We start from the raw sequence: 27,578 nt of genomic DNA on the forward strand, positions 1-27,578 counted from the left end.
TGCAGGACTTCATATATTTTACTCATCTGTGAATAACAGAGTAATTAGTTAAGAGCCTGCTTTGAATTCAGCCAGATTCTGGCTTGGATATTGATTCTACCACTTAATAACTGGGTAACCTTGGCCACTTAACCTCCCTAATCCTCCTTCATCGCCTGTAAAATGGGGATAATAATGCTTGACTCCATTGACTTGAGGAAATTAAATGTGACACTTGTATGTAATGCTTCTGGTACAGCTCAAAATACAAATGCTGGTTGAGTGCTTTCAAGAACAGCGGCTGGTATCCAACCAAGAGTGTGTGATCTCGTAAGAAACTGTGCCTGATTCTCCAGGTTTAAAGGGAAGTTTCTTGGCCAGAGGCTGCAAACGCCAGAGTTGAGATTGAACAGACAGTGTTAACCTCAAGGAAGTGGATTGGTTTTCCTTTTATCTGCATTGTTTGAATTTTTATATGGATTAAAAATGCATGAAATTAAAAATAAATACGACTTTTTAAAGGGAAAAAAAATTGCTAGGTTGGCAGGGTTTCTGGCTTGCTCGCTGAATCTTTTAGCTTTTTTAGGAAAGCAAGAAAGAGTTAGAGAAAACACCAGTAATTACCCACCCAGCAGCCCCCATGCCCATAAGGACCTCAGGGTAAAAAACAAAATCTAGTAATTGCTCAGAGTTGGACCAGTACCTTGTTCACAAGACTTTAGCTTCCACAGATTCCACACATCTTATCTCCCTACGTCGTTAGGGCCGTTTCCACCCCTCCCTGCCCCCAGGCCACGGTGGGCAGTGGGGAGACCAAGGCAAGGCTGGAGCACCCCTCCCGCTGCTGCCTTCGGCTCTCAGGCGCGGCCTCCGCCGTTAGGGCGGTTTTGGGAGCCCTCGGGGCGCTCTGGCTGCTACCAGGGGTGCCGGGGTGTCTGGGAGCCCGGGAGCCCGCGTAGACCAGGCCGCCCGGCCCAGGGGGCGGGCCCGCAGCCGCGGCCTCGCTTCCGCCGGCGTTGCGCTGCGCCCGCCACCTCCCGGCCGCTCTCTGGAGCCGGCCTCTCGGGGCCCGGAGCCGTGAGCCGCCGAGCGCCGCCGGCATGCTGCAGAAGCGGGAGAAGGTGCTGCTCCTGAGGACCTTCCAGGGCCGGACGCTGCGGATCGTGCGGGAGCACTACCTGCGGCCCAGCGTGCCCTGCAACAGCCCGCTCTGCCCGCAGCCCGCCACCTGCCGCAACGGTCAGAGCCAGGGCCGGGGCCGGGCCGGGTTGGTCCGGAGCCCTGAGTGCGGCCCTGGGCCCTGAGTGCGGCCCTGGGCGGCGGGAGCGAGGGCGGCGGGGGCGGGAGACGCCGCGGCGCTGCTGGGGGCGGAGCGCGAGGTCGCGCGGGCGCCGAGGCGGAGGCCGCAGGGCCTCTGCCCGCCCAGGCATCCGCTCGGGCCTGGCGTTGGGGCTGCGGGCGGGGAGCGAGACCCGCGGCCCCGGAGCCGCCCCGAGGGCCGCGGCGCGCTGCTTCCTGGGGGTCTCCACCCCGCCCTCCCGACGGCCCCCCTCTCAAATGGAAGGGCCCAGAGCCTGGCGCCCCCGCAGCGTGGAGGCCGAGCGAGCGGGGCTTCCCAACGGGCCCAGGAGCGCAGGAACTTGCCCCTGGTGCAACCCCCAGGATGGTGTGGTGGTGAAATGGAGGGGGGTGTCGAGCTGCGCGCCCCACGTGGAGAGGTGGGGCGCCATCCTGCGGCGCCGAGAGGTCCTGCTGCTTCTCGTTTGACACTTACTACTTCCCACTAAGGTTCCGACCTGCTAGCCCAGGCGTTGTGACTTTTAGCCGGTGGAGAGCCCTCTGCACTAAAATTTGTGAATTGTCTTGGGTCCTCGTTGCACGGGCAGGTCACGGGGAAGTTGGATTTGGAGCTCCCGTGCGCTAGACCTTACCCCACTTGGTTTCTCGGTTGCAAGGGTGGCCGATTGAAGGAGGAAGATGACTGGTTCTCTACCCTCTGGTGGGAGAGGAGCCTGGGGGGCTCTTTAGGATTTGGAGTCCTCATTTTAAGGTTAAAGTCAACATTTCAGGTACACCTTGGCTAAGCAGCTCTCTGAGATGCGGCCTGAGTAGAAAGCCTAACCACTGCTCTTGCCTTCATTGAGCATCTTTTTCAGTCGATTCCGGCTTTCTGGCCCCTGGGAATTTAGGAGCGTGTCCCCAAGCTTGACTCAGAACCAGCCTGAAATTGCTAGGCAGAAACACGTGGTTAACATGTCTGTTTCGCGGGACCCCATTTGAATGGAGTGTAGGTCAGCGAGTTAACAAATATTTAGGTTGTGCTGAAGATTTGCCTGTTTAAAAAAAAAAAAATCAGCCATCTTCTGCACCACTGGCAACACCATAAACCACACGGAGCTTTTACTCAGCACAGCTTCAGACAAATGCAGATGCTGAATTTACCTGAGCTTTGGGCCTGTACCCAAGTAGATTTGTGGTGTCCTTTAAAAACTTCAGGATGTAATTAAGACTCGAAGTTATTTTGCAGTGATAAGCCAGGTTCACAATTGTCTAATTGCTTACATTTTGAATTATGTTTTAGATGGGAAACTCTTGTCTAGTGATGTGACTCATTATATGATCCCAGATTGGAAAGTTGTTCAAGATTACCTGGAGATCCTTGAGTTCCCAGAGTTGAAGGGAATTATTTTCATGCAGACGGCTTGTCAAACGTTGCAGCATCAAAGAGGCCGCAGGTATCCATTTTGCATTATTTATTTATTTCTATATGGCATATTTTTCTTTTCCCCTTTAGAAAAGATCCGTCATTGGAGGGGTTGGGGAGGAATTCATTATTTTGTCTGAAAGGACTTTTTGAACTAATATTTGGTATTCTCTTCGCTGGTGAGGAATGCAGTGACATTATTTTATATTTTTGCTTCAACACCTGGCCAAGAGATCTGACTGTAGATCAATAAACTGCAGTGTCCCCAGTATATGGGTATTTAAGATTCTTGGCTTTGGGTTTGCATGTATTTTTTAGCTATATTGTTTCAGAAGCCTACACGTTTTTTTTGGGGGGGGGTAGTATTTTATTTTTAAATTTTAAACTGTTTATTATGGATGCAAATTGTACTTGTAGTGATTTATTTAATGAAAACAGAAGTAATTTGTTTTATTTTTACATTACTGGAATAACTGCCAGCCATACTCACTGTATTTGCCAAAGGATTTCTGATTGAAATCAGTTTAAAATGCCTACCTTATACCTAAATGAAGAACAGTTGTTCACCTTTTAAACAAATACCTAAAAACTGTTTTTGCTTCATTTGACATTGGGAAAGGATTTATGACTTGAAAGTGAAGACTGCATAGAAAAGCATATTAGAATTATACATCCAACCTCTTAGCACCCCTAGTTATTTAAAAAGCAGAAACTGTGTGTTTATTCTTTTTTAAATGTTGTGGTTTCCTCAGACTTGGTGGTAAAAGATGAAGTGTGTTTATTTGTATATGAAAATGATGAGTTGTCCTTATTATAGGCTCAGTTCAAAAAATGTGCATTAACTAGAGTGCAGATTTTTCAGATAGAATATTTTTCAATGAGTTTGAAGTTGATTTTGCTCAGACACAAAGATATAGATGTTTATACACATCCAGGTTTGAATGCTGCTCCAGGGGTCGTATTTCAATTTCTGCTACTAAAATCAATTTGTTGCTATCATTCGGATTGCAAGCACTCTGCCGAGCCCTTTCAACTTCTGTTTTCTGAAATATTTTTAATATTAAGGGTGGTTTTAAAAACCAATTCCTGGGACATTCAAAAGCAAAGAATTGGAATTTAAATGTCTTTTCTCCTGAACATTTCAAAAGTAGTTAACTTGATGAGAAACTATTGGATTTCCACCGCTTTACCGTGTCTCTAAAAATACTAAATGTGAGAACAAAGGATGAGCAGTTGTGAAATAGGCCAATATGATATCACCCTAGTTTTCCTATTTGGTCAGCACATTTTGAGCTTATGGAGTACAAAAAGGAGTACAGTTGATCCTTGAACAGCATAAGGATTAGGGTCTCAGACCACTGGACAGAGAAAAATCCATGTATAATTTTCAGTTCCCTCAAAACTTAATAGTCTACTTGGATCAGAATCCTTACCAATAATGTAAATAGTTGATTAACATATATTTTATACGTTATGTATATTATATATTGTAAACTGTATTCTTGAAATAAAGTAAGCTAGAGAAAGGAAAACATTATTAAGAAAACCATAATGGGGGCGCCTGGGTGGTTCAGTGGATTAAGCTGCTGCCTTCGGCTCAGGTCATGATCTCAGGGTCCTGGGATCGAGTCCCGCATCGGGCTCTCTGCTCGGCAGGGAGCCTGCTTCCCTCTCTCTCTCTCTCTGCCTGCCTCTCCATCTACTTGTGATTTCTCTTTGTCAAATAAATAAATAAAATCTTTAAAAAAAAAAAAATAATAAAATAAAAAAAAGAAAACCATAATGAAGGGACGCCTGGGTGGCTCAGTCAGTTGAGCACTTGTCTCTGGCTCAGGTCATGGTCCCAGGTTCCTGAGATCAAGTCCGTGGCCTCCAGGCGTCTTCTCCCTCTCCATCTGCCCCCAGCTTGTGTGCTCATACACACTCTTGCTCTCAAATAAATAAGGTCTTTAACAAAAACCAAAACCATAATGAGGAGAAAATATATTTACAATGCTGTACTGTATTTACTAAAAAAATTCCGTGTGTCAATGGATCCTTGTAGGTCATACCCAGGTTAAAGGGTCAGCTGTATCAGTCCCTCTCAACAAAGCTGTTGTCTTGGTGGGTTAGGTGTGAGAAGGTGATGGTGGCACACCCTTCACGTAGGCAATATGACTTAGTGTGGACTACGCAAAGTGCAGAGGTGAATACAGTATGTGAAGGTTCAGCCCAAAGGCCTCTGAAGGAAGTAGGTTTGAGATTGGTCTTAAGGGATGCCTGGGTGGCTCAGTCAGTTAAGCGTCTGCCTTCAGCTCAGGTCATGATCCCAGGGTCCTGGGGTGGAGTCCCATGTGGGGCTCCCTGGTCGGCAGGGAGCCTTCCTCTTCCTCTTCCTGCCGCTCCCCCTGCTTGTGTGCTTGCTTTCTCTCTCTCTCTCTCTCTCTGACAAATACATAAATAAATAAATAAAGTCTTTTTTTTTTTAAGATTTTATTTATTTATTTGACACAGAGATCACAAGTAGGCAGAAGATAGGCAGAGAGAGAAGGGGAAGCAGGCTCCCCGCTGAGCAGAGAGCCCGATGTGGGGCTCAATACCAGGACCCTGAGATCATGACCTGAGCTGAAGGCAGAGGCTTAACCCACTGAGCCACCCAGGCGCCCCAATAAAGTCTTTTTTAAAAAGAGAGAGAGAGAGATTGATTTTAATGCAGAGATACTGAATGTAACTGATGAAGGGAAAGAAGAGGCAGGCAAAGGAATTGGCATGTTTGGGGCTTGGTCGGTTGTTTACCTGGTAAGCAGCCAGCAGTTATATTCATGTTCAAAGAACTAAATGACCAAAATTACCAAAGCCCTAAAAAATGTTCTGTGTCCAAAGCTGACTTTATAATTGATCACAGCCCTTGAATGTAGAAGACCCAGGAAATTCACTTTATTAGTTTGGACTTCATTAAGTGTTAAATGTAAGTCGTTGGACTTTTTATGTTTAACCCTAGTGGCCTAGCAGAGGCCCCCTGGTGTTTTGTCTCATTTAATGTTGGCAAATGTCTTCTTACGTTTTTCCATTCTTCTTTGGAGATTTTTGAGATGCTAGTAAATAATTCATTCTATTTGATATACTTTGAGGAACATTTTTGCTTAAAAAAGTCTTGTCAGTAAAAAAAAAACAAACCTGGTTGGACTAGTGTCTGGTGTAAGGCAGCCTTGCTTTCTCTCCTTTTGCCCCCTTCCGGAATCCCTTCTTTGTTAGATTCAGCAGTTGACGCCTCTGTTTCTCAGTATGTAACATAAGATTAGGATTAGGGAATATTACGGTTGGAGAAGATCTAAGAAGTCAAGTGATCTAACTCCCCATCCAACAGATCAGTGTTACTCAGTCCTTGTTTCTAAGACTTTTTATCAACTTTTTTTTTTCCCCTGGACAACCAGTCTTAATTTGCTCTGTTGTTACTTAAATGTGTTTTAACATAAATCTGGATGTAAAGTCCTCAGGCTTAAGTACTTCCTGCAACCCTAAACCCAAATCAGACCTTCAAATTAAATAAGCAAAGCTTACAAAATAAGAAGACTGCAAATGGACGTAAATTTAACATGACGGATGACATTGTTCTACTGAAATGAAATCACCTGAGTTGAGTTTCTCATTAAAAAGACATAGCCTCCAGGGGTACCTGGGTGGCTCAGTGGGTTAAGCCTCTGCCTTCGGCTCAGGTCATGATCCCAGGGTCCTGGGATCGAGCCCCACATCGGGCTCTCTGCACTGCAGGGAGCCTGCTTCCTCCTCTCTCTGCCTGCCTCTCTGCCTACTTGTGATCTCTGTCAGATAAATAAAGAAAAAATTAAAAAAAAAAAAAAGACATAGCCTCCAAACTGGTTCTGTACTTAATATGATTTTGTATTTTGATTTTGATACTGTCAATGCAGAAAATGCCCATTTTTCTAAGTATATTCCAGAAGACATTACTAAAGAAGTCACTTTTTTGATTGCTCGGTATAATCACCTGTTCTCCTTCCCTGAGGGATCGCTTGATGCCTCTGGGAGGCCGTCTTGTCCGTTGCGTTCATTCCTGTATGCAGGTGTTCGTCTGTTTATTCAACAAACATGTGCTGAGAGACGGTGCGTGCTCACTCCGAGGCTGCCGCACTGAACAGAAGGAGACACAGTGTTGGGGGGGAAACAGTGGTCCTCAGATAATCACACAAACAGATGGTGAGCTATGGAGAGCTGTCACGGTGCCACAGGCCACAAGGGATAGAGGCTTGCTTTCAGGAGAACCCCTGTTCATCAGGGAGGCGAGGAAAAGCTTTCCCAAGGGAGAGACCTACGTTGGGCTCTCCAGGGTGGGTAAGAGTAAACCAGGCAGAGAAAGGAGAAAAGCTTTGCAGGGGAGGTCGGCTGCTGTGCAGGGTGGTGGAGAGAGAGATTTGCTCCATTCAAGGAACTGAAAAAAGACCCTGGCATGAATGAGGGGTCTCAGGGATGTTGGTGCACAGTCGTAAGCTGGGTATGGTAATATATACAATCAGATGCCTATTTTGAAAAGACAACCAGGCTGTGGAGAAGAGGCTGTTCCTTTAGTTCACATGAGAGGAGTTGGTAGCTTAGAGATGGAAAGAAAATTGAAAACATATCCATGCAGAATTTGTCCAGGAATGTTCTACCAACTGTATTCCTAATAGCCCCCCAAAGGGCAACGGAACCAAGTGTCCATCACCTGATAATGGTTACACAAAATGTGCTTATCCATACAATGGGATATTGTTCAGCCATAAAAGGAATGAAGTATTGACACGTGCTGTAACATGAAAATAGGCCAAATGAAAGAAACCAGCCACACAAAAAAAGTCATTTTTGTATGAATCCATCTATATGAAATGCCTGGAGGGGCACCTGGGTGGCTCAGTCGGTTAAGTATCTGCCTTCCACTCAGGTCATGGTCCCCAGGTCCTGCCATCCAGCCCTGCGTCAGACTCCTTGCTCAGCCAGCGGGGAGACCGCTTCTGCCTCTGCCTACCATTCCACTAGCTTGTGTTCTCTCTCTCTCTTTCTCAAATAATAAAATCTTTTAAAAAATGAAATGCCGGGGTGCCCATGTGGCCCAGTGGGTTAAGCCTCTGCCTTCAGCTCAGATCATGATCTCAGGGTCCTGGGATCGAGCCCCACATTGGGCTCCGTGCTCAGCAGGGAACCTGCTTCCTTCCCCCCAACCCCTCCCTGCCCTTCTGCTTACTTGTGTGCGCTCTCGCTCTCTCTCTCTCTCTCTGTCAAATAAATAAATAAATAAAATCTTTAAAAAAAAAATGAAATGCCTGGAATAGGTAAATCCAAAAGACAGAAAATAGACTAGTGATTGCCAGGGGAATGGGGAATGAGTGCTTGATGGATCTAAGTTTCTCTTTCGGGGTGATAAAATGTTTGGACTTTGTGGTGATGGTTGCATCACTCTGCCCACTCAAAAAGCTATTGATTGTTAGGTTTTACAAGGGTAATTTTATGGTATATGAACTATATCTCAGTTAAGCTGTTACTTAAACAAATAAAACCTATAAAACTTAGTAGTGGCGTTAGATAGGTAAGGAGAGGGGGAAGGTGGTGTCAAGGCTAACACTAAGGTTTCAGGTTTGCATAACTGGATAGAGAAAGCACTAGAGGAGGTCTAGAGGGGTGGAGCTAGAGGTCATGAGTTTGAGGTTGTCTTTGAGGCTTCCAAATGTCCGTACAGCTAAACAGCATTCAGATGGTCCAAAGTATACTCCATTGAGAATGTTTAAGAGTACCACCCAGGGGCAACTGACTGGCTCTGTGAGTAGAGCATGTGCCTCTTGATCTCCAGGTCATGAGTTCAAGCCCCACACTGGGTGTAGAGCTTACTTCAAAAAACAAAACAAAACAAAAAAACGAATACACCTATTATAAAGGAAAACACAAACTTCTAAAATTCTTGTGGAAAACTGAAGGACCTCTGAAAATAAGTCTACCAGAGACAACCTAGCAGGGTTCTGCAAAAAATGATGGAAGGAACACAGTATTGTGCATCTGCCGACTGGTTGGGAGAAGCCCACCTTTCATCCGCAGAGCATACAGTCAGCAGGCCAAGGTAGGTAAGCTCACCATTGAGTGAAAATAGTACAAAAATCAGTCTAAGGAAAGTAAGCATAGCCTTGCCACTAAGAAATTGTTTGAACTCTTTAAATAATAGAGATCTGGGGAATGCTTAAGCCAGTCCAGGGAAACTAGGGTTCTTCTGTAAGACTGGACGTTTTAAAATTTTAGATCGTTTTGTTGTACTTGACTCTCTGAAACCTCTGTTCTCCTGTCATCCAGGCCAAACTTGTTGAAGTCACCATGATGTTCTTTGCCAGCTCCGGGCAGCATACTCTATACATCTAACCCCATCGTACGCACCACCAGCCCTGACCGGCAAAAAAATATGACTATATTGTATGCATGCCCTATTAAATTACAACCGTAAGCCCACATGCCTGCAAGGAAACCCAACTGTCACACTCCGAGTGATTCACTCTTTCCTGCTTTCCCCATTAATATTCTTGTGCCGTTTGTTCATTCGTCTTATCCGGCTGATAGGTAGCTGACAAATGGAAGCAGGACGAGTCCAAGGAAAATATATGGGAGCAAAACTTTAAATTGAGAACATCCTTTTTGTTAAGTTCCATGTTTTGCTGTGTCGTTCCTCTAATTTGGTGGTAAACACCCGGGGTCTGGCTTATGGAACATCGGTCCCTGGGGGAGGACAGGGCTGGAGAATCCCGGGGTGCCGAGGGCAGGTGTCTAGACAAATCCGGGGATGTGTGCAGAGCTTGGCAGAGCAGTCCCAGGGTTCTGAAAATGGCAGGGTGGGTCCTGACACACTGCTGTCTTATATTTGGGTCGCTGTTGTCACAAGGAGTTGTGAGTTCACTTACGCATTTGGGAAACATTTCTCAGGCATGTGAATCACACTGTCTGCTCTCCTGAACTTTGTGCCTTCCTCTGCTCCCTTGGGTGCTTTGCCTCACTGACTCTCGATGGCCCTTCTCTCAGGTATCCCCTCTTCCCAGAGGCCTTCCCCAGCCCTCCTGTGATCTCTGCACCCTGCACCCTTCCCCTTCATGCCACTTCTCCCACTGAAATGAGTGGTGGCTCTTTTTGGGTTTTTTTGTATTTTTTTTTTTTAATTTTGTTTTGCCACTTAGTCTAGCTGTTTCTTAAAATTGTAGTGAATTAGTGTCAGCTTCACTATTCTAACAATTTTTCAGCAAATAGCTCAGTGGCAGTGAGTACATTCACATTCATACAACCATCACCACCATTCTTTCCAGAACTTTACTCCATCTCCGCAAACTGAAGCTCTCCACCTGGTAAACATTAACACCCACTTCCCCCTCCTCTAAGCCCCTGGCAGCAGCCATTCTACTTTCTGTCTCTTGAATTTGACTAAGTACCTCATCTAAATGGAATTATACAGTGTTTGCCCTTTTGTGTCTGGCTTATTTCACTTAGCAGAATGTCTTCAACATTTATCCATTCTTTTTTAAGATTTTATTTATTTCAGAGAGAGAGAGATTGGGAGAGCATAAAAACACCAGTGGGGTGAGGGGCAGAAGGACAACCAGACTCCCTGCTGAGCAGGGATTTCCCAACACAGAGCTCCATCCCAGGACCCTGGGATCACGACCTGAGCTGAAGGCAGACACTTAACCAACGGAGCCACCCAGGCGCCCCAAGGTTTATCCATGTTGTAGCATGTGTCAGAACCTCCTTTTTTAAAAGATTGAATAATAGTCCCTTGTATGTATACCCCGCATTTTGTTTATCCATCCGTCTGTCATTGGACCTTTAGGTTGCCTTCTTGGTGACTCTTGGCTGTTGTGAAGATGCTGCCATGAACAATGGAATAAGGATATCTCCTTGAGACCCTGTCTTCAGTTCTTTGGGGTATATGCTCAGAAGTGCGGTTGCTGGGTCATGCAGTAGTTCTTGTTTTAATTTTTTTTTTTAAGATTTTATTTATTTACTTGACAGAGATCACAAGTAGGCAGAGAGGCAGAGAGAGAGAGAGGAGGAAGCAGGCTCCCCACTGAGCAGAGACCCCAATGCGGGACTCAGTCCCAGGACGCTGAGATCATGACCTGAGCCAAAGGCAGAGGCTTAACCCACTGAGCCACCCAGGCGCCCCTTGTTTTAATTTTTTTGAGGAATGTGTGATTCTGTCATATTCACTGTGAGCAGGGTGCTGTGGATAAAGGACAGGAAGGAGATGCCTAGATGGAGTCCCCTGAGGGCATTCAGTGGCGCACAAGACCTGGCACATAGAAGGAATGCAGCCGGGGCCCCTGGGTGGCTCAGAGGGTTAAAGCCTCTGCCTTTGGCTCAGGTCATGGTCTCAGGGTCCTGGGATGGAGCCCTGCATTGAGGTCTCTGCTCAGCAGGGAGCCTGCTTCCTTGTGCCCACCCCACCCCACCCCCACCCTCCCACCTTCTGCCTCTCTGCTTACTTGTGATCTCTGTCAAATAAATAAATAAAATCTTAAAAAAAAAATAAGGAACATAGCAAACATTTGCCAAATGAAGGATGCTTAATGTAGAAGAAAATTAGCAAACAAATGCACTAAGTTCAAGTGCTTTTTTAGGGGTCTAGAAAACGTTATGGTCGATACAGGGAGCAAAAACCATGGAGGATAAGATCAGGAAAAATAGGCAATATTTTTTCAGCATTTTCTCTGAAATAATTACAGTTGCTTATAAAGTCTCTTCTAAAATCTTTTATTGCTTAAGAAATAAGGCTCATTTAAAATTCATGCATTACAGAAATGCATAAAGCAGAAAGTGGAAGCCTTCACCTTACCATTGTGCAGGGACGGTTCGCTGTAAACAGGGTGGTATAGGCTCTTCTATGCATATTCTACGAAGTTTCATTATTTATTTTTTTTCAAAGATTTTATTTATTTGTCGGGGGTGGGGGAGAGCACAGGCAGGGGGAGCAGCAGGCAGAGGGAGAAGCAGTCTTCCCACTGAGCCAGGAACCCAATGTGGGACTGGATCCCGGCACCCTGGGATCATGACCTGAGACAGGGCAAACACTTAACCAACTGAGCCACCAAGGTGCCTCTCTAGAGGTTTTAAAACTGACTTTAAATATATCTTTGTGAAGGTAGGAAAATTACCAGTTACATGTCCTAAGCATTTCTGAGTTGGGGGGCGGGGCAGCTTTTGTTTGTACATGTGGGATGCTGTTAAGGAAAGCTGCCATTCACAGACCTGAAACTAAATCCTTTTGTTATGAAATTGTAGAAGTGCTATTACTTGGTGATTCTTTTTAAAATAGCTCAAAATTAGAATTACTAAGAAAATAAAATCAGTGTTTCTTGTTTTCTAATTAGGTGCTAAAATGACACAGATATTGGTGATTAGCATTTATTTAAAGAAGAGAGTTGGAGAGTTCTGCCTTTGCTTTAATGAGAAGGCTTTTTTTTTTTTTTTTTTTCTTTTTTAAATCCACAGCAGTGGGCTGGAGGTGGGAATGGAAGGGCACAAATTTTGTTATATTAAAACACGTGTTAAATGCCAATCATCTGCCTTGGATAATTTATATGTTAATTTAATGTCTGGTTTAATATCAGTCCATTTTTAAATAAACAATAGGCCTCCTTTAAGATAAGTGAACATTTCTGTATTCCATATTATCTAGACTATTGAAAGGCACTTTTAAAAAATTATTTTTTTTATTAACATATAATGTATTATTAGCGCCAGGGGTACACGTGTGTGAATCATCAGGCTTACACACTTCACAGCACTCACCATAGCACATACCCTCCCCAGTGTCCATCACCCAGCCACCCTATCCCTATCTGCCCCCCCAAACCTCAGTTTGCTTTGTGAGATTAAGAGTCTCTTACGGTTTGGTTTGTCTCCCTCCCGATCCCATCTTGTTTCATTTTTTCCTTCCCTACCCCCCACAACCCCCTGCCCTGCCTCTCAGATTCCTCATATCAGAGAGATCATATGATTTTCTTTCTCTGATTGACTTATTTCACTCAGCATAATAACCTCTAGTTCCATCCATGTCATTGCAAACGGCAAGATTGAAAGGCACCTTTTTTTTTTTTTTAAGATCTCTCTCCCTGACAGAGGGAGAGAGATCACAAGTAGAGAGAGCAGCAGGCAGAGTTGGGGGGTGGGGCTCCCCGCTGAGCAGAGAGCACATGCAGGGCTTGATGCAGGGCTGGATCCCAGATGCAGGGCTGATCCCAGGACCCTGAGATCATGACCTGGGCGGAAGGCAGAGGCTTAACCCACTGAGCCACCCAGGTGCCCCTGAAAAGCACCTTCTTAAAATAAAAACAAAGCAAAGCATCATCTTGGAAACTGACCCACATGCAGCGGCATATTTGATGTGAGACTTTGGCTAGCATTACTGGAAGGATCTCCTGATGGGAGAGACCTAAAGTTTATTCTTTATCTGACAGATGAAGCCAGACCTCATTCGTGTGAGTGAGGGGGCTGCCTAAATAGAATTCACAGATAAACCCCCAAATTTATTTCCTTCACATGTCCTTTTCCAGGCTGCCAGCAAAAAGTAAAATGTACTTGTGCCTAATGCCATTTTTAGAACAAAGTGAGGTACAGAAATAAAGCACTAAACCCTGCTAGCCTCTGGTCCGGCACGAGCCTTTGAAGAGGGGGCTGTGTGGGGCAGGGTCATATAATTCCATAATAAATGGCCAAAAGTCTACAAAGGAAAGGACGGGGGTGATTGATCCATAAGCTAATTAATGCAGTCCTGCCTGAGCACATTCTAGCAGGCAGAACCGAGAAACAGCAGCCCAGTAGTACTACGCACACTAAGGCCAATATAAAATAAGTGTTTCTTGGGTTTTAAATACTCAGTCTTTTGTCCTAAAATGCCTCATCTTTGATCCTTAGCACGAGCTGGCAGTAGATGATTGCCTGCTATCTCAGATTTCTTTTTCTCTGTGTCCCAGACAGTATAACAAATTGCGACATCTCTTGAAGGATGCGCGTCATGACTGCGTTCTCTTTGCTAATGAGTTCCAGCAGCACTGCTATCACCCTCGAGAGAGAGGAGAATCTATGGAGAAGTGGCAGACCAGGTATGGTTGTGAGTTTGCGTGGCTCTCTAAACCAGCAGTTACTCTAGAACTCTGACTGATACTGAACTGCTGACTGTGTCACTATTTTAGATCTATCGTTTGAATACATACGTGTTTTAGAAATTGTCATAAGGGAGCCACAGATACTCAGAGTGAGTTTGTCCTAGATCTTAACAGCTGGCTTTTATAACTTTAATGCTTGTGTATTTGTGTGTGTGTGTGTGTGTGTGTGTGTGTGTAAGGGGGGGAAGAGGTCCACTTTGAAGCTAAGATCATCTCGGTTTTTCTGTTATAGGTTGCTCTAATATCCCAACCAGTCTTGTTAAACAAACTGGTAGGTTAATTCTGGTAAAGCTGTTTTAGGAAGTACAGTGTCACTGTTTCGAACCGTCTATAAGCAGAGCCTGAAGCAAGGAGTTGGGTGTGGGTTGTTGAAGTAGGGGGCAGTTCCCTGAAACAGGGGTGAGGAAGTGCAGGGCCTGAGACAGAAGGAGGGAAAGCAGTTATTAAGGATGTGGGAAATTGAGGCTCAGTCCTACTGGGAACTTCTGAGAAGCTGCATAGTATGTGCCTCAGAAGGCGTCTAGAAGGGAAGAGGCGAGGGTGGTAAAGAGACTTCAGCTGAGGGTCTTTCTGCAGGGGTGTTGACTCCACTCAGCTGAGGGTCTTTCTGCAGGGGTGTTGACTCCACTCATGGGCCGGGGGTAGGATGGGAGTGCCGCCCCGCTCCAGCTGAAGTCCGAAATGGGCCTGGGACATAGGTGCTGGGCACCTATAGCCTCTGCCACACTCTTCTGCAGAGAGCCCTGGAGATCTTAAGCTCTCAACTGTCTTATCCATACAAAACATTTAAATTGTCTTTTTCCTTGTAATTCTTTATCTGTCTAGCCATTAAATATTTAAACTCTCTAAAGTGAAATAAGCACTGATGCGTACGGAGTCCTTAATTATAGTCCTAAGTTCCCATAGGGCTCGGTACCAGAAAGGGATAACAAATCGTTCTCTAGATTAGGTCACATGTGAGTACTGAGAATGATCGTGCTTCCTAACTACTAACTACACAGGCTTGTACAGTATACATTAGTTGAATTTTTTTTATAAGATTCTATTTAATTGTCAGAGAGAGTGCACAAGCAGGGGGAACGGCAGGCAGAGGGAGAAGCAGGCTCCCATGTGGGACTGGATCCCAGGATCCTGACTTGAGCCAAAGGCAGATGTTCAACCAGCTGAGCCACCCAGGCGTCCCTGGCTGAAATTTTTTTTGAGCTAAAACTATAGGAACCTCACCTGGCATCTTACTTTGCAGAAAGGGAAACAAATGCCTTCGGAAACTGGCCATCCGAGTTTATACACATCATCAGAAACCTAATCCTGTCTCAAATCCACACATCTTCAGGCCTAGGCTGTATTTTCCAATTGTGGTTCTTGTCAGGAAGATTTTCAGACATTTCCTGTGATTCCATAGCAGATCTTACTAGATTATGGTCTTCAGCTCTTTGCAGCCTCGTTTTGCTTTTAGCCAGACTTGTTTCTTGATCTTTTAAACCTCACGGGGCACCTGGGTGGCTCAGTGGTTTGGGCTGCTGCCTTCGGCTCGGGTCATGATCTCAGGGTCCTGGGATCGAGCCCCGCATCGGGCTCTCTGCTCCGCAGGAAGCCTGCTTCCCTCTCTCTCTCTCTCTCTCTCTCTCTGCCTGCCTCTCTGCCTACTTGTGATCTCTGTCTGTCAAATAAATAAATAAAATCTTTAAAAAAAAAAAACCTCACATAGTACAGCTTGTCACCCGTGTGGGGCCATGTGTCATGGCATGCCAGCTCAATGGTATGAAAAGATGGCAGAGCCACATGGTTTCTAGGCCATATCAAGAAATGCAGGAGGCTGCTGTGGCGGTCGAATGTCTTCAGGAAGAAGAGATGTCAGGTGCTCTCTGATTCATCATTGTATCCCCAGGGTGCCCACCCCAGGGTGTGTGTGTAATGGGTGCTTGGGAATTAGTTGTTGAATGAACAAATGGTTGTCTGCATATGCCGAAGGGGAGCAGGGTAAAAGCCAGATGTGAAGCTTTGATCAGCAGCTTGTCCTGGGTGGGCTTACGTGCTCTTTGCTTTTCCAGGAGCATATACCGCGCTGCTGTGTGGTACTATCACCACTGCCAGGATAAGATGCCCATCGTCATGGTGACAGAAGACGAAGAGGCAGTCCAGCAGTACGGAAGTGAAACAGAAGGAGTGTTTGTGATTTCCTTCAAGGTACTTCCATTTGTTGTGTTCCTAAGTGCGTCTGTGTGTGTTCGTGTGCTCAGTGGTACCCATCATGCTCTCGATCCCGGTGGTAATACTGAAAAGGGGAATTAAAGAATGAAGGAAGACTGCGGCCAAGGAGTTCCTGTCTTTGTTTCTCTCCAAGTAAGTGATCTTGAAGTCAGCAAATTTAGGCAGACTCCCTGTGACTGTAGGATCCACGGCATCTAAGACGTCAGCCCCGAAAGCCCCCTGTTGACCGTGAACTCGTGCGTAGTTATGGTAGTAACAGTATTAGGAACGATGATGGTGAGAATAGGTTGGATCTTACAAAATTTCCAGGAGTCTCTTATTCTTGACCTACAAAATGGCAGTTTTACATGGTTCCACCTAATAGTAATAGCCAGCATTCATCTATGCCAGGCACCGTTCTAAGTGTATTTCATTTAATTCTTGCAACAGCCCCGTGATTTAGATGTTACTGTCCATATTTAATTGATGAGGAAACTGAAGCACAGAAAGGCTAAGCAGCTCGCACAAAGTCACACAGGTAGCGAGTGGTGGAGCTAGGATTAGAACCCCAGCACTCTAACTCCCTTACCCACCCTGCTCTGTTTTTCTGAGTACCCATGCCGCATAGTTGTATAGGCCAGCCTTGTTTTTCTGCTGTTCCTTGCTCTTCCCCACTTAGGACTGTGCATTGGGGTTAGTAGAGATAGAGGAAGGGGTTAGCAAAGCTGTCATATCAGCTTGGTACCCAGATCATAGACAGGAGTAGCGTTATTGGTGACTGTTTCTTGGGCTATATGAGCAACACAGTTCTCCTGGTTTGGGGGGACCCTTTGGGAAAGTGGGATGGCTGTTAATCTCCCATTAGGTTACTGGTCTCATGTGTCTGCCCAGCAGGCATCAAGTTCCTGTTGTTGGTATCGGTTTTTGATTCAGAACCTCGAATGAGGCCCTCCATTACCCCTGTCAGTTTACAGAAAGTCAAGTTGGATTTTGAATTGTAGATTCTATAAGAGTTCCCAGGTGCATGTACTGTTAAAGATTTGCCAATAGAATTTTCTTGGCCCTGCTATAAAAAAGCGTTCTGGCATGCCAGAGAATTCCGGGGGCGCTGGATATTAATGGCAGTGTCACTTGTTTTTTCTGTTGCAATACATCATGTCTTGTTCCTGCAGAGGACAGTTGACTAAAATTACATTTTTCTACTTTTTGTTAAAATTGCTTTTCTTTGTAGTTCAGTCCGAGAGTACCGTTTTCTTGGGTCTAGCATCTCCTAAGCAAACTGTGTGACCAAGGGCTTCATAGAGGCAAATGATGACAGGAAAAAAAGAGATACTTGTGGAGTTCAGATGAGAAGGAAAGCCAGAATTTCCTATGAGGACTTGAAGTGAGCTGGGAAGAGTGAAGACGATAAATCCTCTGAGACAGGTGGTTTATAGTCCAAAGGTTTGATGGTGGTAAGCGACCATGGAATCAGGGTACTGACTTAGCACAGATACTACTTCTCAAAAGACTTGGGAAAGAAAGGAAGTGATTTGAATAGGACCCTGCAGTCAGTGGGAGAAATGCCAGTGTTGACAAGAAGAATAATGTGTTTTCTTTTTTTTTTAGGATTTTACTTATTTATTTGAGAGAGAGAGACAGACAGATCATGAGACAGATCATGATCAGAGGCAGGAAGAGGGAGAAGTAGGCTCCCCTCTGAGCAAGGAGCCTGATGTGGAACTCGATCTCAGGACCCTGGGATCATGACCTGAGCTGAAGGCAGACACTTGCAGATTGAGCCACCCAGGCACCCCTATAATGTGTTTTCTTCCCAATTTGGGGAAAGAGAGTGTGCTAGACTCTACCTTAGAAGACTCTGCCTTAAAGTTGAGTTAAAAAACACCCGTAAAACTGATGTTATTTAGTGAGAGCCAGCCGTTTGGGGGAGTGTACTCCAGACATAGCACAGCTGGCCTCAACACACCATACTCTTGTGGGTGGTGCTGGGTGTTTGATCAAGGGTCTCTCTTACAGACATTACACCGAGAGGTGCAGTAACACTCAGTAAGTCTGCGTGGAGGGGACCCTGGCTGCTTGTTTCAAAGATACATTTCATACCAGGTCATCACAACTAATAGCAACTACTACCCGAGGAATGTTATCACATCTGTCGACAGTCACCAAGACTCTGGGTGCTTAGAAGGCCTGAGAAGAGTAGAAAGTCTTTACTTTGCCCCTTTCTGCTTATTTGACATAGCCAGTGGGCTGGGGCGGGGCGGGGTGGGGGAGACGTTTCCACAGACACTTCCCTCCTTTCTATTGTTACTTGCTTATTTAAGTTTCTTAGAAATTCAGACATTTCAAGATGAAAAAAATAAAAACAAAAAACAGGAGGAGAGTGCGCACAGAAGAGCTGTCCTCTCATTGCAGGCCATTGTCTGCAGCAGTGAGACGCATGGGAAGAAAGGAAGAACAGCCATGCGTGCTTGCGTGCTGGGGGGAGGAGATTCGGAAGAGCAAAATAAGCATTCCGTAGTAGGAAGGTCCTCACTGGGGTAATTTGGCCCACTTCCGGGATTAGTGAGGGGGTAGAAAGCTCCAGGAATGTGAGGCTCGGGGAGGCAGTGCTCACCGAACACCCCCTCTAGCCCTTACACCCTCAGTTCCCTGTGCAAGACTTTCTGTGATCCTGCCAGAAGGCAGCACCATTATCTTCTGACCATGCTCCTCTTGTGCCTTTATTAAATGCAGAATTACCTGGACAATTTTTGGCCCGACTTAAAGGCCGCCCACGAGCTCTGTGACTCTATCCTTCAGTCTCGGCGGGAAAGAGAGAATGAGAGTCAGGAGAGCCACGGGAAGGAGTACACAGAACATCTTCCCCTGGAAGTGTTAGAAGCCGGCATTAAATCGGGACGCTACATCCAGGTGAGGGCCGTCACGAAGCGAGGGCGTTGGCCTGGCCAGCATGTTTTCTTCTCTGCTTTACTGGCCTGTCACGGGCCTTTAATTTCAAAGGCCATAATCGAGATGGGCACGAATAAGCCAGGGCTGTCCATGTCCTAAGATGATCGGGAGTCATACTTCCTGTGGACACCTTGCTGTCTGGTCTGGTGCTACTCTCTCATCTTAATCGGGTTGAATATTGAGCGTCACACAATTAGCCTAATAAATGCCTCCACGTCTCTGAAAAGAGAAGATGTTTTTGAATCAAGGTATGGAGATCTGACAAAATGGTGAAGTTTGGCTTCTTGGCTCCTTTGCAATTCTCCTGCCCCTTTCAGGGAGTCTTTTGTGGTCCTCCAGGACCCAGAACCCTGAACCTGGAAGCTGTCAAGCTATCTTGAGAAGGAATCAGGTAAAATTACTATTCAGATTTCGAGAGTTTGACATGTGTGCGTGCGCAGTTCGATTACATCAGCAGATTTGTGTTAACTGCCGCCACTATCAAGATACAGAACTGTTACATTGTGAATCTGATATTTTGGACAAGCAGCTCAGTTTTTACGTAGTCCAAAGTTTGAGAACACGCTGAAGTCCTCTCTAAAGCGTGGGCATTTTAATTATTATTATTATTCTTATTTTTTAAGAGAGCGTGGGGGTGGAGCAGGGGCAGGCAGAGGGAGAGGGTGAAAGAGAATTGTAAGCAGACTCCACGCCCAGCAGGAAATCGGGAGTCAGACGCTTAACCGCCTAAGCCACCTAGGCGTCCCTAGGTGGGTATTTTAAATGAGCGTGTCTAGAGCGGCTAATGCTTCTATCTGGCTAGGAAAGTTTACGGCATTCCAGGGAGGATGTTTGAGGAAGAAAATTTTTTAAAGACCACTCGTCACTTAGGTAAGATAGATCCTGGCACTTTCAACACCTGGTGTAGCCAAGAATACTTCAAAATGATGGTATGTTCTCTGGAGAAAAGAAACGTTACTGATGAATATTTCTCCTAAAGGAAGGGATCCCAGACCTTAAAAGAATATTTGGGGGATATTTTCACACACTTTTTGCAAACTGTACCTTTGGAGGCAAAGTGGGCAGAAAAAAAATTTTTCAATTGATTTTTATTATGATTTTAGGGAGTCCTGAATGTCAACAAACACAGGGCACAAATAGAAGCTTTTGTTCGACTTCAAGGAGCCAGCTGTAAAGATTCAGGTTCAGTATAAGCCTTACTTAAATTTCCATACTTCATCTCTATTCTGGTATTACACAGTGAAGAAAATGAAGCTGAAACTGTCACATCGAAAATGCCGGTCAGATTACCCCCACTCCCCCCCTCCTGTTTTATCCATAGTTTCTGATTTTATTGCAATGAATTTGTAAAAATGAGAAGAGCTAAATTTTATTGAGTACCCACTTTACATCAGGCACAGTTCTAAGCATTGAAAGTAGATACCATCATTGTCTGGCCCCTTTTCTTCCTGAGGATCCACAAGGTTACTGGGAGGAAAGTGTAATAAAGAGAAACAAAGTAGCTCACCCGAGTTCTCACACCTGGCGAGCAGGCAGACACTGGATGTGCCGTAGAGGCATTGTCACTGGGATTTCAAGACACTGCCCAGTGCGGCCTAACTGGAATAATCTTAAAAGTGATGAAAATGAAAATGTGTAAATGAGCTGTATCATAATAGCGTATAGGTCCTGGTCTTCAATGGCAGGGTACAAACACCCTGAAAGTCAAGGGGATATGGCTGGATGGGAGGGGAAAGAGAACTTCTCCCGCTGGCTGCTGCTCAGGAGTCAGGCGGGGCCTGTGGTTCATTGGGCTGCTCACCACTCCCTGGCTGCATGGCCCCTGTAGGCCTGACAAAATTCCAGCGTGGGCTTCCATAGGCTTGTGCGGGGAATGGTCACTTGCCATAGAGATGGGCAGAGGAAGCCCTTCTAAAAGCACGTGGTGTAAGAGGACGTGTTGGCTGTGTTTCTTCATTCCTAACCTGTGGGACAAAGTTTGGCCTCCCCTTTGAAGGAGGAAGCTTTTCTCCGCAGGGCCAGTGTGTTGCATGTGGCAGGCCCCACAGCTTTATGAGGTCTCTGTGTGCCTGCCCAAACACAGGTTTAGTCAGTGACATCCTTGTCCACGGGATGAAGGCTCGAAATCGCTCGATTCATGGAGATGTGGTAGTTGTGGAACTCCTGCCTAAAAATGAATGGAAAGGAAGAACGGCTGCCCTATGTGAGAATGACAGTGATGACAAGGCCTTGGGAGACCCCCCGAGTGAACCCATGCCCACAGGTGAGCCCGCCGGCAGGCCTCTTGGTTTCTGGTGTTCCGTAGCACGTTTATTTGTTCTCTCTCGAACGATCTAGAAATACCAGTTATTAAGTTTTGCTGTCGTTTCTTTTCTTCCATTACCCATTTCCCCATCTCTGCTGATTGATGTTATTCTCCTCAGCATCCAAATAAGTCATCATTTTCCCCATCCTAGAACAGAACAAAACTCAAAATCCTCTCAAGTCCCACATCCCATCCAGCTGCTGCCCTTTCCTCTGCTTCAGTGTGTGGCAAGACTCAGGGAGACCGCTACCACTGTGTTCTCTCTACTCATTGTCTCCCGAAGCTGCTACATTCAGGTGTCCCCACCGCCCAGAAACCTTTGACCTCTTGTCAAGGGCACCAGTGACCTCATTGCCTACAGCCCCAGGCACCTGTAACCCTTGGCAGCATTTGGCCAACAGATTGCTGTGTCATCTTTGGCTTTAGGTGCTTTGCCTTCCCTGCTGGGTGCTCCTTCTTGTTCCCTTTGCTGGAGCTTCTCCATCTTACGGACCTCTGGGATGTGCCTGGGCCGCTCACTGAATGTCCTCCACTCCTCCTGCTCTGCTTCTCCAACCCAGACCCCCTGCTCAGCCTCTGGTGTCGTCTCCTCAGTTGTCTGTTTGGCATCTTCCACGGAATGTCCAATGGGTACCTCCTACTTAACACGCCTGATAACAAACTCCTGATTTCTAACCCCAAACCTGCTCCTCCCCGAGTCTTCCCCCTCTCAATAAATAGCAGATTCATTCTACGCGTGGCCAACCCAAAGGCCCAGGGATAACCCTCCACATTTTTCTCATTCATCAGCAAGTCCCATGTGGCCTGAATGTGGCGGCTCCCATGCTTCGCCAGATCTCTCCTGATAGGGTCCTCTAGAACCCCTTGATGTGGTCACCCCAGTCTCCGCCTCACTGGTTTCCCTGCTCCCTCCCTTGCTCCCAATGGCCTCTTCTCCACATGGGAGCCAGCCACAGGAGTCCCTTTAAAGGGCTTTGGGTCCTGTCATGTCTCTGCTTAACGCTCTCTAATAACTGCTTCCTGTTTCTCTCAGAATAAAATCCAAAGTCTTTACCATGGCCTACATGGTCCCACCGGCTTGGGCTGCCTTCTGTCACTGTCTTCATCATCACTGCTCTTGCCACATTGACCATCTTGACTTCTGCACTGAAAACAGGCTTTCCCCAAACCTCCTCATGCCAACCTCCCTCACTTCAACTCTCTGCTCAGATTGTCACTTCACTTAAAATAGCTGCCATTGCTGACCCTTTGTCACTCTTGGTCACCTCATCCTGTTTTGTATCTTCCTTAGCAAACATCGCTACCTTTCCTGTATTTACTTTTTATTGTCTGTTTCCCACCCCTACGGACACCCAGACTAGAACACCCACTCTGGAAAATCAAGAATTTTGTTCTGATGCTGCTACATTTCCTGCTCCTAGAACAGGGCTCATACCTGGTAGGGGCTTAATGAGTCAGTCAATTCTTATGTAATTAATAGATAGCACTTTTAACTATTGAAGTTTGTTTTTTCTTGACCTTAGTCAGTGATGCTGAGTAGTGTTGTATATGAGACTTAACAATTTGTGCAGACTTCACTGTATATACAGTGTTGGCCCAAATGATCTTGGCTGGTAGGAGAATGCAGGACAGTGAAAATGCACAAGAGAGGGCATAAGTTAAAAAAATTAAAAATCACTGGCTTTTCCTGACACCCTCATCCTGAGATTGATAAGGGAAGGGCAAAAGAGAAAGTGGAAAGTGGGACTAATGGATGCTAAGTGTCATATCTGATCCCGCAACAGAAAGGGCAAATTGATGATGTTATTAAAAAAAAAACCAAAATACTATTTTTCAAAAAATTAGCCATCTTAACAGTAAAAACGCCAGGAAGGCGAATGTTTAAGCATCTCTCGACTTGTGTGGATGTGCTTGAGACAAACGGAACGGAACGTTGTGTTTCCTGTTTTCCTTCCTCACTGCTGAATGAGTCAGCATCCAGAGAGGTAACATCTCACCATAGAAGGCCTTGTTTTGTTTTGTTTTCCCAAAGGCAAAGTGGTTTGTTTTGTTTTCCCAAAGGCAAAGTGGTGGGCATCCTTCAGAAGAACTGGCGGGATTACGTGGTGACATTTCCATCCAAAGAAGAGGTCCAGTCTCAGGGCAAAAATGCTCAGAAAATCCTAGTTACACCTTGGGATAACAGAATTCCCAAAATCCGCATCAGCACTCAGCAGACGGAAGCGCTCCAGGTAGCTGCCATTGTACTTTTCCTCCTGTCTTTGCTGGCCCTCCCACTCCACCAGGAAACACAGTGCCTTTGCATAAGATGGGATAAATTATTGATGGCATCTGGCATTTCGAGATCCTGTTTTTAAAAAATTCTAAATATATAGAACCGTCTGTTAAGCAGTCCTTGGTTAATAAATGAAAGCCAGAGAGAAACTGTCCTAGAAAGAGCCATGTAGGACAGCTACAGAGTCCATACGTTATCTGGCTGTCCAACACAGAAACTTTCAATAGCTATGCTTTGCCAACACTAACAAGCTTTCTTCCAGCCAGCGATACAGAAATACGATCTCTCTGCCCTGTAGGGATGATCTAGTGGTACTTCACCAAATTGATTATCCATAAAGGAATATAGCACTGGAGGGAAGATATAAACAAGGAAGTTAGAAATTAACTTACTGTGGCAAAAAGCACAGGCATGGCCCAGTTTCATTTGCCTGATGTTCTGCAGTTTGTAAATGAGACTTCGTAGCCAGACGTCCCCAGCCAGTAACCAGGTCTTGGTGCACCCATCACATCCTTGGAGGCCTTCTGCGGGCCGTCGGAGGCTTCTTGCAGCCCTCGCTTCCCAAACCCGTGGTTTGCTGGAACTTGGAGGTGGTGGGGTTCAGTTCACATTGACCCCTCCCTCCCCACTGAAAGATGTCCATGAAACTTAGCAAGTAACTTCAAAGAAAGTAGAAAGTAACTCCCACACTGGCAAAATTGAGATTTTTGTTTTGAAACGGAATTTGTACTATGCACCATGGGGTTTTCTTTTGTGTTGCAAATATTAACTAGAATGTGTCGCAGTTGGCTTTCTTTAACAGAAATTTGCAGCCTCCTTATTGGATATAGAGGGATATTGCCTCCTTCCAAAGCCTGGGCTAAGCACTTACATAACCATCTGGCAATTTAGTAAAACAGCAAGAACCAAAACAAAAAGCAAAGCCCACTGTTCAGTTGGCCATTCTCTTTGGAGCTTGATGCTGTGTATCTTGTGTGTCTGCTGCCTCTGACTGACCCACTTAATTCCTGGAGCTGGACTGGTGGGGTTTCTTTTCTCTTTTTGTGCAGGACTTCCGGGTGGTTGTGCGCATCGATTCCTGGGAGTCGACATCCCTGTACCCAAATGGACATTTTGTGCGTGTTTTAGGCAGAATCGGGGACCTGGAAGGGGAAATTGCGACCATCCTGGTGGAAAACAGCATTTCGGTTGTCCCTTTCTCCGAAGCTCAGGTCCGGTTTCCCGGAGTCCTTTGGTCTGGTGAAAGACATTCTGTACAGTTTCTTTTTGCATTTGTTTGTTGTTTGTTTCATCATTAAGAAGAAAAATCTCTGTACTGTGTAACCACTCATGAAAGTCACAGATAATGGAAGCAGCTCACTCCTCTCTGTTCTGTGTGTGGACCAGACTGAAGTCAGCTTAGAGTGCATAGTTTCCCAGAGCCTCACAGCTCTCAGATTTTTACATTTTCCAACTGTGCTTAAAAATGGTATGTCAGTGGCTTATCGCCCCCAGCTGCAAAGGTGCCTGGTTACAGACCCTACTGGGCTCCACACCCCGTCCTAATCACTCACCCACAGGCCTGCACAGAGCCATGGGGAGTAGCTTCTAGGGTCCCATACATCTCTGACCTGCGGGTCACCAAGTCATAATCATGAAACAGTTTTTGTAACCTTTGCAGAAAACACACATTCAGTAAACCTAAAACATTAGCTATGTTCATCACTTTATGATCTTTTACAATCCTCATAGATCTTGTTTATCATTCTTGCATAACTAGATCCATAGTGTGCCTGTGCTATTTTCTGTTCTGCTTCTTTCACTTCCAGCTATTTCTGTGTATTGATACAGCTATGTCTTCCTAGTTAATGGCAAATTATTGCATATCAATGTACTCTGCTTAAGTCTTCCTTAGTTTTGGGGTATGGGGCTGTTTAATTTTTCAGTAGTAGAAGAAATGTCACTTCAAACATTTTTCTAAATACTGCTTTTTTTTTTCTTTTGCATCATTTTTCTTGGGATATAATCCTTAAAGTAAGATTACCAAGTCAAAGGGCATAAAAAATTTAAGTGGCTTTTATTTGTATCGGCAGATTATTCTCCAGAAAAATTGGACCAGTTTGCATTGCCATCAAAAACGTATGGGTGTTCTTATTTTCATTATAGTCTTTGACAGAACAGGAGCTATAATAGTAAAATATTTTAGAATATTTTACATTATTAAATTTTTATGCTTAACATTAGTTTCTAGAAATTATTTGTTGACTTGTTTTGACAGCTCTTAGTGAAAATGTTAGAATAAAATAAAGCATGGTGTAGACTTCACAGGACTAGAATTTTCTCTTCCTGTTTAGCCTACTTAACTGCAAATTGATGGCCTAAACAGGTAATAATAGAGAGAAAGTGCCCTAGATTGGTCCCACTTAAATTATCTTTAAGGAGCAGGCTTTTAGTACTTGGGACATATTGGGGTTTTTTTTTCAGAGCTTGACTTGAATTAAAAGCTCCACTGCATTTAAAAAGTGGATCATTTGAAAGTGGGCAAGAGGTTGCACTCTTTCTAAGCCACCATTCATCCTTGTTCTGGCCTGCATAACTAAAGAAGCTGCTGGAAACTGGCAGACTGTAAGCGTCCTCAAAGACAGGGGACTGGGTCTTTCCTATTGGCTCCTGAACGTTCCAGAGCCTAGCACAGTTCCTGACATTAGGCACCTAATAAATAATTATCAATCAAAAGAAGTAAACAGGTTAATTGCAAAAGGTAATGGGGAATGAATGGATTTCTGTGAGATTGCAGTGAGAATGTTCCAGAGCAGAGTTTCATAGGAAGCCTGTGGTGCGAGAATTGCTGAATATCTGACTGTCATCATATAGATGTGTGAAATGCCAGTCAACACACCAGAAAATCCCTGGAAAGTGAGTCCAGAAGAGGAACGGGAACGGAAAGACTTGAGGGAAACCCATCTCGTGTTCAGCATTGACCCAAAAGGCTGTGAAGATGTGGACGACACGCTCTCAGTCAGAACCTTAGCTAACGGCAACTTGGAACTCGGGGTCCACATTGCAGACGTAACGCACTTCGTGCCACCAAATTCTTACATCGACATCGAAGCTAGGACAAGGTAATGCATTTTGAGACCAACGGTGTGAGTTTGTATTTGGGACCTTCACCTAGTTCATAACTCCCTATTTTCAGAGTCTCAAATCAAAGATTTCCCAGTTTTGTGCAATTCTGCAAATCCCTTCTAGAAAAATAGGGAAAAAATGGAGGTCCACTTCCCCTTTCCCTATAGAGAAATAGTTCCTTGATCAATTTACCTTTCCTTTTTTTTTTTTTTTTTTTAAGATTTTATTTATTTATTTGACAGACAGAGATCACAAGTAGGCAGAGAGGCAGGCAGAGAGAGAAGGAAGCAGGCTCCCTGCTGAGCAGAGAGCGATCCCAGGACCCTGGGATCATGACCTGAGCCGAAGGCAGAGGCTTTAACCTGCTGAGCCACCCAGGCACCCCTCCTTTTTTTTTTTTTTAACAGAACCTTTTCAAACCCACTTTCCTTCCAAATTGTGATGAGTTAAATTTTTCCTGGATGGATACTCTTTCCTATAAATACCGGCTCATTACACTCTAATTTTTCTTAGACAGCTAAGATTCATGTCACTTTTTCTTTCTTTTCTATATCAGTGGAAGAATATTCAGCCCAAGGCAGTCTCCCTTAGAAAAGTGGGAACGTGGGAATAGCTCCATTACCCAGTCTGCTGCGCTTTATGAAAAAGCAATAGCCTTGGGGGATTTGCACTATGGACTTGGCGGTTTCCCTCCCCCACGGCCCCTGCGGCCGGCAGCCGTGCTACTGAAGGTCACACACCCACATATGTGTTGTTCACAGGGCCATCACTTACTATTTAGCGGACCGTCGCTATGACATGCTGCCCTCCATCCTCAGTGCTGATCTGTGCTCCCTTCTGGGAGGCGTTGATAGGTGAGTTTGTTCATGATTTTTTTTCTTCGATCACCAGGACTTGTCTTGGCTCTTC

General features: G+C 45.3%; 1 protein-coding gene across 5 annotated transcripts in view; it reads left to right on the forward strand.

Moving 5' to 3' along the window:
- The first annotated feature begins 953 nt into the window (after positions 1 to 953).
- Positions 954 to 27,578, forward strand: part of DIS3L (DIS3 like exosome 3'-5' exoribonuclease) — a 33,488-nt gene continuing 6,863 nt past the window's right edge. The window contains exons 1-11 of one of the 5 annotated variants that reach the window (XM_032342953.1): positions 954 to 1,218; positions 2,561 to 2,714; positions 13,654 to 13,782; positions 15,897 to 16,032; positions 18,769 to 18,945; positions 20,088 to 20,166; positions 21,068 to 21,247; positions 23,351 to 23,520; positions 24,614 to 24,775; positions 26,418 to 26,665; positions 27,431 to 27,523. In XM_032342953.1, coding sequence (XP_032198844.1) covers positions 1,080 to 1,218; positions 2,561 to 2,714; positions 13,654 to 13,782; positions 15,897 to 16,032; positions 18,769 to 18,945; positions 20,088 to 20,166; positions 21,068 to 21,247; positions 23,351 to 23,520; positions 24,614 to 24,775; positions 26,418 to 26,665; positions 27,431 to 27,523 — 1,667 coding nt within the window. In that variant the 5' untranslated portion in view covers positions 954 to 1,079. Of the gene's footprint in view, positions 1,219 to 1,353; positions 1,726 to 2,560; positions 2,715 to 13,653; positions 13,783 to 15,002; positions 15,029 to 15,896; positions 16,033 to 18,743; positions 18,946 to 20,087; positions 20,167 to 21,067; positions 21,248 to 23,350; positions 23,521 to 24,613; positions 24,776 to 26,417; positions 26,666 to 27,430; positions 27,524 to 27,578 lie in introns of those variants that run through there. The other 4 variants (XM_032342954.1, XM_032342955.1, XM_032342956.1 and 1 more) reach the window with 4 other exon arrangements.

Source organism: Mustela erminea, chromosome 5, assembly GCF_009829155.1.
Source record: "Mustela erminea isolate mMusErm1 chromosome 5, mMusErm1.Pri, whole genome shotgun sequence".
Taxonomy (NCBI): Eukaryota; Metazoa; Chordata; class Mammalia; order Carnivora; family Mustelidae; genus Mustela; species Mustela erminea.